We start from the raw sequence: 14,221 nt of genomic DNA on the forward strand, positions 1-14,221 counted from the left end.
TGTGAAAAGCATTTTTGAATGTATGGCATAATGCACCAATGAAATGTATTTTTACACTGGATTGAATTGGACAACTAGATGTCTCGAATCGTTAATGGCACACACAAATTCATAAATAAGGTGTTCTAGTAATCCCTATTAGTAGGCTGATCTAGTCAATTCCACATGTATATTCCAGTGTAGGTCTGGATGACTCCAATGAAATGAGGCCCTGCATAAAGTGATTTGTTTATCAGTGAAAAGGTGATCTCTTCAGGACCATCACCATCATTCCTCCCACACAACCAATTTATTAACACTGAACAAAAATGTAAACATGTGAAGTGTTGGTCCCATGTATCATGAGCTGAAATGAAAGCTCAGACATTTTCCATATGCACAAAAAGCTTATTTCTCAAATTTTGTGCACATAGTTTTTTACATGTCGCAGATCAAGAAGCTGATTTAAAGAGCATGATCATTACACAGGTGCACCTAGTACTGGGGACAAAAGGCGACTCTAAAATGTCCACAACACAATGGCATTGATGTCAAGTTTTGAGGGAGTGTGCAATTGACATGCTGACTGCAAGAACGTTAATTTCTCTACCATAATCCACCAATGTCATTTTAGAGATTTTGGTAGTATGCCCAATCGGCCTCACAACCGCAGATCATGTGTAAACAAGCCAGCCCAGGACCTCCACCCCCAGGTTCTTCACCTACGGAATCATCTTAGACCGGACAGCTGATAAACTGGATTTGCCCAACTGAAGAATTTCTGCATAAACTCATCTGCGTGCTCGTCGTCCTCACCAGGGTCTTGCAGTTCGGCGTCATAACCAACTTTAGTGGGCAAATGCTCAACATTGAGGGCCACTGGCATGCTGGAGAAGTGTGCTCTTCATAGATGAATCCCGGTTTCAATTGTACCGGACAGATGGTATGTGGTATGCTGATGTCAATGTTGTGAACAGTGTCCCATGGGTGGCAGTGGGGTTATGGGCATAAGCTACGGACAACGAACACCATTGCATTTTATTGATGGCAATTTGAATGCAGAGATACCGTGATGAGATCCTGAGGCTCATTGTCGTGCCATTCATCCACCCCATTACCTCATGTTTCAGCATGATAATGCATGGACCCATGTTGCAAGGATCTGTACACAATTCCTGGAAGCTGAAAATGTCCCAGTTCTGGATGACATATCTGTTTTCCCAGTCATGGGAAATTTTATTTCAATTTACTTGTTTGCTTATATGAACTGTAACTCAGTAAAATCTTAGAAATTGTTTCCATGTTGCGTTTATATATTTGTTCAGTATAGAAAGAGAAAAACACAAAGCCCCAGATTGACATTTGTATTTTTATTGATACACTACTGTAAGAGCCCCAGATTGACATTTGTATTTTTATTGATACACTACTGTAAGAGCCCCAGATTGACATTTGTATTTTTATTGATACACTACTGTAAGAGCCTAAATGCAAGGTATTCCCTTAGAATACGTTCAAAAAGCACTGCAGTCTTAAATTACAAAATGGTTTTAAAATACAAAATGTACATGAAATGACAATACAAGGTTCCTGTAAACATCAGCTAAAACCTGTATTTCCCTTTTCTTTTACAAAACATATATTTATAGATATATGCACCCAACCGTTAGGAATGACATCCATTTCAAAGTATCAAAAATAGAGTTCTAATGTCAGTCTGTGTTGCATTTTACCAGTATGTAAAATGGGAACATATTGTTTATCTTTGGTTTTACAGAAGAGGATGGCAGAGAGCGAATGGTTACTGAATTTAATGCTGCTTTTGTTTCTGGACTCATATGCCTCATTCACACTATAGAGCCAAGCTGCGCCAAGCCGAGCTGTACTGGGCTGCCCTGTTTACGCATCTACATAGTGCGGGAACTGTGCTGGAAAGGACCATGTGAAAATGAAACATCCAAGCCAGCACAGTACGGTTCTGATCAGCTCTATACTGTGAATCAGGTAACAGTAACAAGCAGCACCAGAGCCAGCCCTTCCTCTTGTAACTAACGTCCTGCTGTCCAAAATATATATTCTCAAGTAAATTATTAACCCAGAAGAGCATACAGACAACAAACCAGTAATTCATATTTAACACATGAGTTAAGGCCTTCCTATAGTTTAAATAAACAAATAGTGACATTCTTTCCTCACTATTTGAAAAGGTTTTACACAAAAGCCACGAGATTATTACAAACAAACCAGTTATTTTGTACTCGATGCCAAATATCACGTCGTCATGATGCTTTCGTCATGGTTTGCATAGTAGCCTAATGCATCTGTGTGCTTGTATTGTACAGAACTGAAATTCATTATAAAAAAAACACTTATCTACAGTTTATTGGGTACAAACGCACACATCCACACTTAATATAATCTACTAAGACGCTTGACCTGTGTCCTTTACAAGGCAGATTCACTGACTGGCCCTCTGGTATGCAGGACTAATAAGTATTGTGCTGATACTCTAGAAGGCTGCGTTTATACAGGCAGCCCAATTCTGATATTTGTTCCACTAATTGGTTCTTTGACCAATCACAGAACTTTTTCAGGGCTGTTCTGATTAGTGAGAAAAAGATCAGAATTGAACTACCTGTGTAAACAGAGTCTTGAAGTAACAGAACCAAGCATCTCTGCTGCATCTACAACTATAGGCATCAAGGTTCTTTTTTAATAAAAAAAAAATGTTTTTAAAGGCATCAGGCAGGTTTTTGTGTATAGCAGAATTCTTTTCTATTTCTGATTGGACATGATTGACAGTTGTCATTAGCAACACCCTCTCAGAGAAAAAATATACATGCAAGAATATACATATATCATTGTCCAATCACAGAGAACATGTTAAGGCAATAGGAGTTGTTCCTACCCAGACCAATCAACATGTTATATTACAGCATGACTACGTAATGTATGGCATACATACATACATCTATCCAGCATTCAGAATCACATTCTGGAAACATCCTTATGATGATGTTGGACTGGAATATGTTGCTTTTCAACACTCAACTTTGTCATTTTCTTTGGACTTTTTGTTGTTGTAATTCTCAGGCAAACTGAAAATCTTTTTATTATTGCTATCAATATTCCATACATTCGCAGTCTGTATGTCTCCCCAAGGAGGAAGATTGACAAATACATATATTTGTCCTGAAGACAAAATGATAATTTGTCGTGATTGTCGTGATGTGCAACACACAGGGGCGCTGGAAGAACCAACAACATACAAAAATGAAAGTCGTTTTTTAAAACTAACTTAACCTTGTTCATCAGGGGTGGTGGAGGGGGGGCTATACATAAATACAGTATATATAAATGACTATATATAAAAGACATTTATCAACAGTTTATATCTGCAGTTTTCAATGTGTTATATTATTTCCAATAGCTGCTTTACCCTCAGAAGGTATGGTTGTTACAAAGTGGAAGGCAGAGTCTCTGGGCCCAGTTTTTAAAAAGTTATCTGATTGGATTTCTGCAATCGGATACAATTACATGTTAGAATTGGGTTTTTCAAAAGAAAACAAAACTATTCTGATCCTCCAGATTTGGTAATCCAATCTGACCATTAAATCAGGATTAAATGTAGTTTTTGCTGGCCAAAAGTAATGCACTATACAGGGAATAGGGTGCCATTTCAGACACTCTTTAGTTATTGCATGACAGAGCTCAGAGGAACACAGGTCCGTCTTGCTCTGTGGATAATTCAAACACCACCTTTAATTAAACTCCAACGAGTCTACTTACAGTTACAAATATATATATATTTACTTGTCTTAACAGGCTACCTCGGTCTGGAGGAAACCAGTGTTCATCTATCCATCGCATAAAACATATTCATCGAAAGTCAAGCGTCTCCATATCACAAACTCAGAAATCCATCTCATTTCTATAAAAATCAAAGTCATACTCTGCATGAAGAGTCAGCTGTGCAAACAAACAACAAAAGCGTTTACCATCCTATCATTCAAAGCTGCTATTTAACAGGGTTTATAAGGCATTTGTTCAACCTGAAGAGGAGGTGTGGGGAGTCAGGAGGAGAGTAGTATTAATACACAGATACAGTGGCTTCAGAAGGTATTCATACCCTTTGACTTATTCCACCTTTTGTTGTGGTACAGCCTGAATAGAAAATGGATTATATCTACACAATAACCTATAATGACAGTAAAAACACGTTTTATAAATGTTTGCTAATTTATTGAAAATAAAATACAGAAATCTAATTTACATAAGTATTCACACCCCTGAGTCAATACTTTATAGAAGCACCTTAAGCAGTGATTAAAGCTGTGAGGCTTTCTTGGTAAGTCTCTAAGAGCTTTGCACACCTGGATTGTGCAACAATTAACCTTTTGGTTGTTGATGGTTGTTGGTTGTTGATCATTGCTAGACAACCATTTTCAGGTATTGCCACAGATTTTCAAGCAGATTTAAGTCAAAACTGTAATTTGGCCACTCAGGAACATCCACTGTCTTCTTGGAAAGCAACTTCAGTGTATATTTGGCCTTGTGTTTTAAGTTATTGTCCTGCTGAAAAGTGAATTCACCTCCCAGTGTCTGGTGGAAAGCAGAATGAACCAGATTTCCCTCTAGAATTTTGTCTGTGCTCCATTCTGCTTATTATTTTATTTAAAACAAATCTCCAGTCCTTATCGATTACAAGCATACACATAACATAATGCAGCCATCACTATGCTTGAAAATATGGAGAGTGGTACTCAGTATTGTGTTGTATTGGATTTGCCCCAAACATAACACTTTGTACTCAGAACAAAAAGTGAATTGCTTTGCCATTTTTTTTTGTAGTATTACTTTAGTGCCTTGTTGCAAACAGGATGCATGTTTTGGAATATTTTTATTCTGTACAGGCTTCCTTCTTTTCACTCTGTCAATTAGGTTAGTATTGTAGAATAACTACAATGTTGTTGATTCATCCTGTTTTCTCCTATCACAGCCATTAAACTGTGTAACTGTTTTAAAGTCACCATTGGCGTCATGGTGAAATCCCTAAGCCGTTTCCTTCCTCTCTGGCAACTAAGTTAGGAAGGAGGCCTGTATCTTTGTAGTGATTGGGTGTATTGATACACCATCTAAAGTATAATTAATAACTTCTCCATGCTCAAAGGGATATGCTCAATGTCTGCTTTTTTTTTACCCATCTACCAATAGGTGCCCTTCTTTGCGAGGCATTGGAAAAACTCCCTGGTCTTTGTGGTTGAATCCATGCAACTTATGTGACTTGTTAAGTTCATTTTTACTCCTGAACCACTCAAGACATTTCAGCTTTTTATTTTTTATGAATTTATAAACAATTCTGAAAACATAAGTCCACTTTGACATTATCGGGTATTGCGTTTAGGCCAGCGACAAAAATTACTACATTTAATATATTTGAAATTCATGCTGTACCACAACAAAATGTGGAAAAAGTCAAGGGGTGTGAATACTTTCTGAAGGCACTATATCTACATGGCTGGAAGGTCACTAGAAGTGTGGAATGTTGCATATTACAGATCCCAGTCCAGCACAAGAGAAGAAGAGAAGGGGCTCCCAGGCACCAAGAGACAAAGAAGGACAAGGGTGATGGGGGTGTCGCAGTGGGGCTGCAGTACTACCTCTACACTCCCAGGGGGTGCTGTTGTGACATCACTCAACCAACCGGGGTGTTTGTACCGTCAAGGTCTATGCTGGTGAGAAAATCATGAGTACAGTATTCAACCCTTCTTTATTCTTACTGAGGGGTCCTATTGTTCCTCACTGAGCACTACACTGTTAGGGACAACATTGTGACTTGATAGGGTATATTTCATACTCCATCCAGACACCCTGAGCAGAGTTTAGCTGCATAGAAACCGTTTAGGAGGTGATCACTATCTAAACCAGTGATCACCTCTGGGGATCTGAACCCAGGCCTGAGAACTAATGCTAAAAATGAACCCGAAATCAACTGAACAGAGAACATGTTCCTCGTCTTTCTGCCACTCACTGACCCCAATAATCCTACAGTTTGTCAGAAAATCACGTTGTAGGATTTTTTATGAATTTATTTGCAAATTATGGTGGAAAATAAGTATTTGGTCAATAACAAAAGTTTATCTCAATACTTTTGTTATATACCCTTTGTTGGCAATGACAGAGGTCATTTTGGCCCATTCCTCCATGCAGATCTCATCTAAAGCAGTGAGGTTTTGGGGCTGTTGCTGGGCAACACAGACTTTCAACTCCCTCCAATATGGGGTTGAGATCTGGAGACTGGCTAGGCCACTCCAGGACCTTGAAATGCTTCTTACGAAGCCACTCCTTCGTTGCCCGGGCGGTGTGTTTGGGATCATTGTCATGCTGAAAGACCCAGCCACGTTTCATCTTCAATGCCCTTGCTGATGGAAGGAGATTTTCACTCAAAATGTCATGATACATGGCCCAATTCATTCTTTCCTTTACACGGATCAGTCGTCCTGGTCCCTTTGCAGATAAACAGCCCCAAAGCATGATGTTTCCACCCCCATGCTTCACAGTAGGTATGGTGTTCTTTGGATGCAACTCAGCATGCTTTGTCCTCCAAACACGACGAGTTGAGTTTTTACCAAAAAGTTCTATTTTGGTTTCATCTGACCATATGACATTCTCCCAATCTTCTTCTGGATCATCCAAATGCTCTCTAGCAAACTTCAGACGGGCCTGGACATGTACTGGCTTAAGCAGGGGAACACGTCTGGCACTGCAGGATTTGAGTCCCTGGCGGCGTAGTGTGTTACTGATGGTAGGCTTTGTTACTTTGGTCCCAGCTCTCTGCAGGTCATTCACTAGGTCCCCCTGTGTGGTTCTGGGATTTTTGCTCACCGTTCTTGTGATCATTTTGACCCCATGGGGTGAGATCTTGCGTGGAGCCCCAGATCGAGGGAGATTATCCGTGGTCTTGTATGTCTTCCATTTCCTAATAATTGCTCCCACAGTTGATTTCTTCAAACCAAGCTGCTTACCTATTGCAGATTCAGTCTTCCCAGCCTGGTGCAGTTTTGGTACAATTTTGTTTCTGGTGTCCTTTGACAGCTCTTTGGTCTTGGCCATAGTAGAGTTTGGAGTGTGACTGTTTGAGGTTGTGGACAGGTGTCTTTTATACCGATAGCAAGTTCAAACAGGTGCCATTAATACAGGTAACGAGTGGAGGACAGAGGAGCCTCTTAAAGAAGAAGTTACAAGTCTGAGAGAGCCAGAAATCTTGCTTGCTTGTAGGTGACCAAATACTTATTTTCCACCATAATTTTCAAATAAATTCATTAAAAATCCTACAATGTGATTTTCCAGATTTTTTTTCTCATTTTGTCTGTCATAGTTGAAGTGTACCTACGATGAAAATTACAGGCCTCTCTCACCTTTTTAAGTGGGGGAACTTGCACAATTGGTGGCTGACTAAATACTTTTTTGCCCCACTGTACATGTGTAGGTGGGTGAATCTGAGCTCTTTTGCTGTCATGTGGGTAAATGAAAGGTTTGTTCATGTGTGTCTGGAGGGTCTTTTTGTGGACTGGTAGGTCCATGAAGTGTAAAAGGGAATCTCAGCCCAGTCTGTCCTGCCTAGAGGCAGGTAAAGTCCTGTGGTGGAGGTGGTGGTGTTGGGGCTGGTGAAGACACTGCTATGCCCAGCTGGGTGTGTGGATGCCTGGCCACGGACAGCGCTACGACTGGGCACCGCCACCAGGGGACTGGGACATGTCTCTGCCGATGATCTCATTCACTGGAAACACAAAGAGAGAGGATACAGGTTCACTACAGCTGAACAACACAGTCCAGAGGGTTTATTATTATAGGCTACTAAACCTTAGCAAGGCTTTCTTCAACTTCAATTGACCCAAAGTTTTTGAGACCACATTGATTGTCATATATTATCAAGAAATCAAATCTAAATTGTGTTCCTGAATGCATTCGGACTGTGAGAAAATACAAATGTTTACCAGCAGAGGGCGATGTTGCCCCGCTCACTTACTGACTTCTCTGAACACAGAAAAGTTCAGCTTCAGCATATCACAGTGGAGAGATAGAGGGAAAAACTCATACATACACTGGCAAGACCCAGAGGTTCAACTCACAGCTTTGGAATGACAAAACCACCGTCAACAACCAGAAAGCGAGGAGAAACTATTCCATTCACTGCCGTGTGTCATTACCGTCAGACATGACCTTTGATAGCGTCCAAGATATTTAGTCTTTACCACCACAACATGTCGACTCCTATAAATATCATCCTCCATTTATTGAATGGCCTAGCGAGCACCATTTCTCTATTGCGTTTCTTCATTTCTTCCACCTCTTAATTGAGCTTGAGTACATTTCCTCTAGCCTATTATTGTGGGTTTGCGAGTGTAGTAAATGGGCCTGTATAAAACTAATCCATTGTTACAACACATGTTGTCGACCCCAGAGAGGCACTCAAGCACAGTGCTGTAGGTAATTACTCTGCCAGGCAGAGCTAGCTAGGCCTAATATTAAATAAATAAGTTATTTTCTCTCTCGCTCTCTGGCGGTGGGGCATGTTGGAGATGCCTCCAACAGAGGCCTGACTGTTACAGTGGTGCCAAAGCTGTTTTCAGCTCACACCGGGTCCAGCGTGGCTCAGCGGGAGAACCAGCGGGGAGCCTGTAAAAACCACAGCCGTAAATTAAATCAACTTCTAACCCCCATATCACGCTAACTGAAGCTGCATCTGGTTAACCTGTGGAACAAAAAGGAGGGTGAGAAAGAGAGAGGGAGAAAGAGAGGGAGAGAAGAGAGAGGGGAGAGAGAGAAAAGAGAGAAAGAGGAGAGAGAGAGTGAAAGGAGAGGATACGTAGCCTGGTTTGGTATTTGTGGAAAAAGTGAAGATATTTTCCACACAGCAGCGACTGGTAGCTTTGCATTCGTGCAGCAGTGGCGGCATTCATACACCGTTCATTTCCTGATGTGGCACATAGGTGTCAAAAGTCATGGCAGGTCAAAGAGACAGAGGGCAAAGAAAGGAGAGGGTTTGACTATCTGGTTTAGAGCGAGGAGATGGCGAGTGAGTCCTCTGAGCTCTGACAGTTTGACACACATTAAGACAGATAGACACGCAGGTATTCAGCCAGACCTGTCCATACACCACAGCAACAGTACCAGCCCTGCTGCTTGGGGATTCCTCTTCTCTTACCTACAACTGGCCACTTGTTGTGAAACTGTCTGTTGTGAAATCATACATTTAATGGCCCACCGTGTCTGATGGACAAGTCAGCATCTGCTTTATATGGGTCATATTATATATGGGTATTTATATATGTGGTATATTATTGGTAGATGGAGTGAGAGGAAAATTAACAGTCAAATCATGTGTAGATTAAATTCAGAGTATTATCGAGATATTAGGGAGTCCGTTCAAATTAATTCATCTTAAGATCTTCCCTTTATATTTCTTAACCACATTTGGCTGTGTATGGGGTTAAATAATAATGTATTCATTAACACAAATCAAGAATGATACTTTTTCATCAATTTAATTAAAAGCCTTGATATTCTGTATTCCAGTTGTTACCCCCATCCCTAAGAATCATCAGCTGTATATCAACTGATACCCCCATCCCTAAGAATCATCAGCTATATATCAACTGTTACCCCCATCCCTAAGAATCATCAGCTATATATCAACTGTTACCCCCATCCCTAAGAATCATCAGCTATATATCAACTGTTACCCCCATCCCTAAGAATCATCAGCTATATATCAACTGTTACCCCCATCCCTAAGAATCATCAGCTATATATCAACTTTTACCCCCATCCCTAAGAATCATCAGCTATATATCAACTGTTACCCCCATCCCTAAGAATCATCAGCTATATATCAACTCTTACCCCCATCCCTAAGAATCATCAGCTATATATCAACTGTTACCCCCATCCCTAAGAATCATCAGCTATATATCAACTGTTACCCCCATCCCTAAGAATCACCAGCTATATATCAACTCTTACCCCCATCCCTAAGAATCATCAGCTATATATCAACTGTTACCCCCATCCCTAAGAATCATCAGCTATATATCAACTGTTACCCCCATCCCTAAGAATCATCAGCTATATATCAACTGTTACCCCCATCCCTAAGAATCATCAGCTATATATCAACTGTTACCCCATCCCTACGAACATCAGCTATATATCAACTGTTACCCCCATCCCTAAGAACATCAGCTATATATCAACTGTTACCCCCATCCCTAAGAATCATCAGCTATATATCAACTGTTACCCCCATCCCTAAGAATCATCAGCTATATATCAACTGTTACCCCCATCCCTAAGAATCATCAGCTATATATAAACTGTTACCCCCATCCCTAAGAATCATCAGCTATATATCAACTGTTACCCCCATCCCTAAGAACATCAGCTATATATCAACTGTTACCCCCATCCCTAAGAATCATCAGCTATATATCAACTGTTACCCCCATCCCTAAGAATCATCAGCTATATATCAACTGTTACCCCCATCCCTAAGAATCATCAGCTATATATCAACTGTTACCCCCATCCCTAAGAATCATCAGCATAATATCTACTGTTACCTCCATCCCTAAGAATCATCAGCTATATATCAACTGTTACCCCCATCCCTAAGAATCATCAGCTATATATCAACTGTTACCCCCATCCCTAAGAATCATCAGCTATATATCAACTGTTACCCCCATCCCTAAGAATCATCAGCTATATATCAACTGTTACCCCCATCCCTAAGAATCATCAGCTATATATCAACTGTTACCCCCATCCCTAAGAATCATCAGCTATATATCAACTGTTACCCCCATCCCTAAGAACATCAGCTATATATCAACTGTTACCCCCATCCCTAAGAACATCAGCTATATATCAACTGTTACCCCCATCCCTAAGAATCATCAGCTATATATCAACTGTTACCCCCATCCCTAAGAATCATCAGCTATATATCAACTGTTACCCCCATCCCTAAGAATCATCAGCTATATATCAACTGTTACCCCCATCCCTAAGAACATCAGCTATATATCAACTGTTACCCCCATCCCTAAGAATCATCAGCTATATATCAACTGTTACCCCCATCCCTAAGAATCATCAGCTATATATAAACTGTTACCCCCATCCCTAAGAATCATCAGCTATATATCAACTGTTACCCCCATCCCTAAGAATCATCAGCTATATATCAACTGTTACCCCCATCCCTAAGAATCATCAGCTATATATCAACTGTTACCCCCATCCCTAAGAATCATCAGCTATATATCAACTGTTACCCCATCCCTAAGAACATCAGCTATATATCAACTGTTACCCCCATCCCTAAGAACATCAGCTATATATCAACTGTTACCCCCATCCCTAAGAATCATCAGCTATATATCTGAATACAATTACAACGTCTCAAAGTCATTGCACTCCTGTTAAACTGGTACATTCTCAAAAATCCCCCCAAATAAATTTGTCTCAGAAAAAGTAATACAACTATTTCAAACATAATTTTACAGTATCGACAATGAATACTGTAGCGTCAACTGTACTTGCTAGTTGACTACCATTAAAAAAAGCAGTGAAAACTTATTGGTGGTTCCATGATAGAAATAGAGGTGTTTATTTGTATTTGTTTGTGTGATCTGTGAGCTGCTACTACTGCTGATGTGACAGAGGGAGGGGCAGGCCTTTGTGCTTGGCTGGCTAGCCACTGTCTCTATCCTGTTGGCGTGGGCGGATGGTTCTTCCTCTCCCATCACACACGGCTATCTATCTTCACACATAGACTGTATTTGTCGGTTAACTGCGACAGACAGCTTTACATAAAACATCAGTCTACAACAATGTATCCACGTTCTAATCACAGCACACGAGCTGAAATGTTCAACTAAAAATGAACCATTATTGTATGTGTTTAATGTAAGTCTCAAGCACAATGTCTATCTGCAGTTGTGTCTGTTTAGAAAACGTTCCACAGAACACACACAAAACACACAAAACGATGCAAACTTTCACACGGGCATTAGATATCCTATTAATCGACTACTGGTAAATTTTCAAAATGGGCTCTAACAAGACTGACAGTTATATAAAATATTATCAACTAGGTCTATAATCTGATGTAGATCTGGGAAAAATCTTTCAAATTGTGCTTGACTTCAGTAGTTTCATACCTGAACCAATGTCTCAGATTGACTTGTTTTTATGACTGCATCAGAAACGTGATGATTTAGCCCAGCTTACTACAGAGAACCCTGGGTCTCTTTAACCCTCTGGAAGGGAGATCCTCTTTATATGACTAGGAGGGGGGGGTCCCTATTAAGCCAGGGAACTGCTCCTCATACAGTGAACTGTCATTTCGCTTCTAAGGTCCTAGGGCTAATCTACTTTACTGGATGTGTGACTAAACCAGCCCATGAACATGACTTCCCTCCCCATCAGACCAGTGTCACCTCTCAGACAGTACTGTAGTGGGGAACGAACCCTTCAATCACTGTGACTTAGGCTAATTACAGTCAAAGACAGAGAGTCCCTCCTCGATCAAAGTCCATCAGTGTACTGATTGGTGGTAAAACTAGGTTTTCAGTGTGTGTCATGTCATTATCTCAAAGGGGAAACTCACATGAATCACTTTACCTAACCCAGACATAGGGGAGAAACAGACTGCCCTTATTAAATCTACATTGTGTGTCCTTTCTGACCCCAATTATTTTTCTTTGCTTTTCTTTGCTTGGAATCACAGTGATCTTTAACGTCATGTCTAGATGTGTACATTTCATGTCTAAAAGGGATCTGCTAAAATGATCTCTGCAATGAGAAACAGAAGTGAAACAATCAAACAGATGTGGATTTTCTATGATAAACAGGTCATCAGTTAGGATGGAAAACAGGTAATCACCCTGGTTCCCGTCTGACAGATTGAAAAAAACGTTCCCTGACAGACAAACACTGAAGTGTGAAGCAGAAAAGGGCATGTAGGGCGCTCCAACAGAGAACCAGCTTCAGAAAATAACAAGAAGACTGAGTGATTGTTCTCTCCACTCTACCAAATGAAGAAAACATGTGACGATGGATAACACTTGTGCAAGGCACGGGACAGGCAAGCCAAGATTCAGTTGGTCAAAAGGAAGACTTGCAATGACATGCACACATCTTCTGAGAGCCTCGGGTAGAAGAGAAAACATCAGGCGTTCAAGTCAAATGGACAAGTCCACTTAATGATCATATTTCATTGGAAATATATGGTCAGTTTCAGTAACAGAATCTAGACGACTAAAAACATTCCAGGGTTGCTAGGCTAACATCTCTTTTTTTTGTTTAACTGTAGCTCTGTAGTCTATTACTCTAGTCTGACACGCTGCCAGAGAGACAGATCACAGTAACAGTAGAGCTCCAGTCAGAACACTATAGCCTCATTAGAACACTGCTGCAGTTTTAACAAAGTCACTCATCTCTGTGAATCATCTGTGGATTTCCCATTTGTAAGTGATTCACAACACACATGTCTTTTGATCTGGCCCCTTTAATGTCTGCTCACAGGAAGCCATCAGATGACCACAAGAGTGAGTTACAAGGTGGAAGCCAACAGGATTGGAGCCAGAATGGCCATCCTAAAATGTTGGAATGGAAGCCAATAGGATCCGGAATGGCCAACCAGAAGATTCATCTAAACTTCTACCACAATAGACCATGACCTTAGGATGTGCAGTAGGGATCAGATAATGACACATTCTATGTGTCTGCTGCATTTCACAGTGACTAAACGCCTAATGGCACTTAATGGCATTTTAAGAGATTTGTCCGGACTGGAGGCTAGTTTAGTGAGTTAGAAGAATTCCTGCATCCACATAACTAGAATGGCGGATAACTGCAGTAACCTGACTGCCATGTGTTATGGTGTGTGTGTGTGTGTGTGTGTGTGTGTGACTCAACAGTTCTCTGAGACACTTGACATATACACTCCCCTTACAGCAGCTGTCACACAAAGCACACTACAGGGTTTAATAGGGATATCAACTATAACAGTGGCTCTCTGTTAGGAAACACAAATCAACAATGACATCTAAAATTGACAAGCTAACCGATAACACAACCCACGAGCTGGTACAAGAGGCCATTTGCATACAAACAAGACAATATTATATTCAAAACATTGATATGGGACTCTGTAAACAAATAAAAGGTTTCT

General features: G+C 40.5%; 1 protein-coding gene across 3 annotated transcripts in view; it reads right to left on the bottom strand.

Annotated features, from left to right (window-relative positions):
• Positions 1–1,379: 1,379 nt before the first annotated feature.
• LOC110506757 (nuclear factor of activated T-cells, cytoplasmic 3) overlaps positions 1,380–14,221 on the bottom strand; it is a 107,299-nt gene continuing 94,457 nt past the window's right edge. For all 3 annotated transcript variants that reach the window (XM_036964593.2, XM_036964592.2, XM_036964594.2), the window contains exon 10: positions 1,380–7,759. In XM_036964593.2, the coding sequence (XP_036820488.2) occupies positions 7,701–7,759 (59 nt within the window). In that variant the 3' untranslated portion in view covers positions 1,380–7,700. The remainder of the gene's footprint in view (positions 7,760–14,221) is intronic.

The sequence above is a fragment of the Oncorhynchus mykiss genome, chromosome 26, assembly GCF_057628025.1.
Source record: "Oncorhynchus mykiss isolate SJ-2025 chromosome 26, ASM5762802v1, whole genome shotgun sequence".
Classification (NCBI taxonomy): domain Eukaryota; kingdom Metazoa; phylum Chordata; class Actinopteri; order Salmoniformes; family Salmonidae; genus Oncorhynchus; species Oncorhynchus mykiss.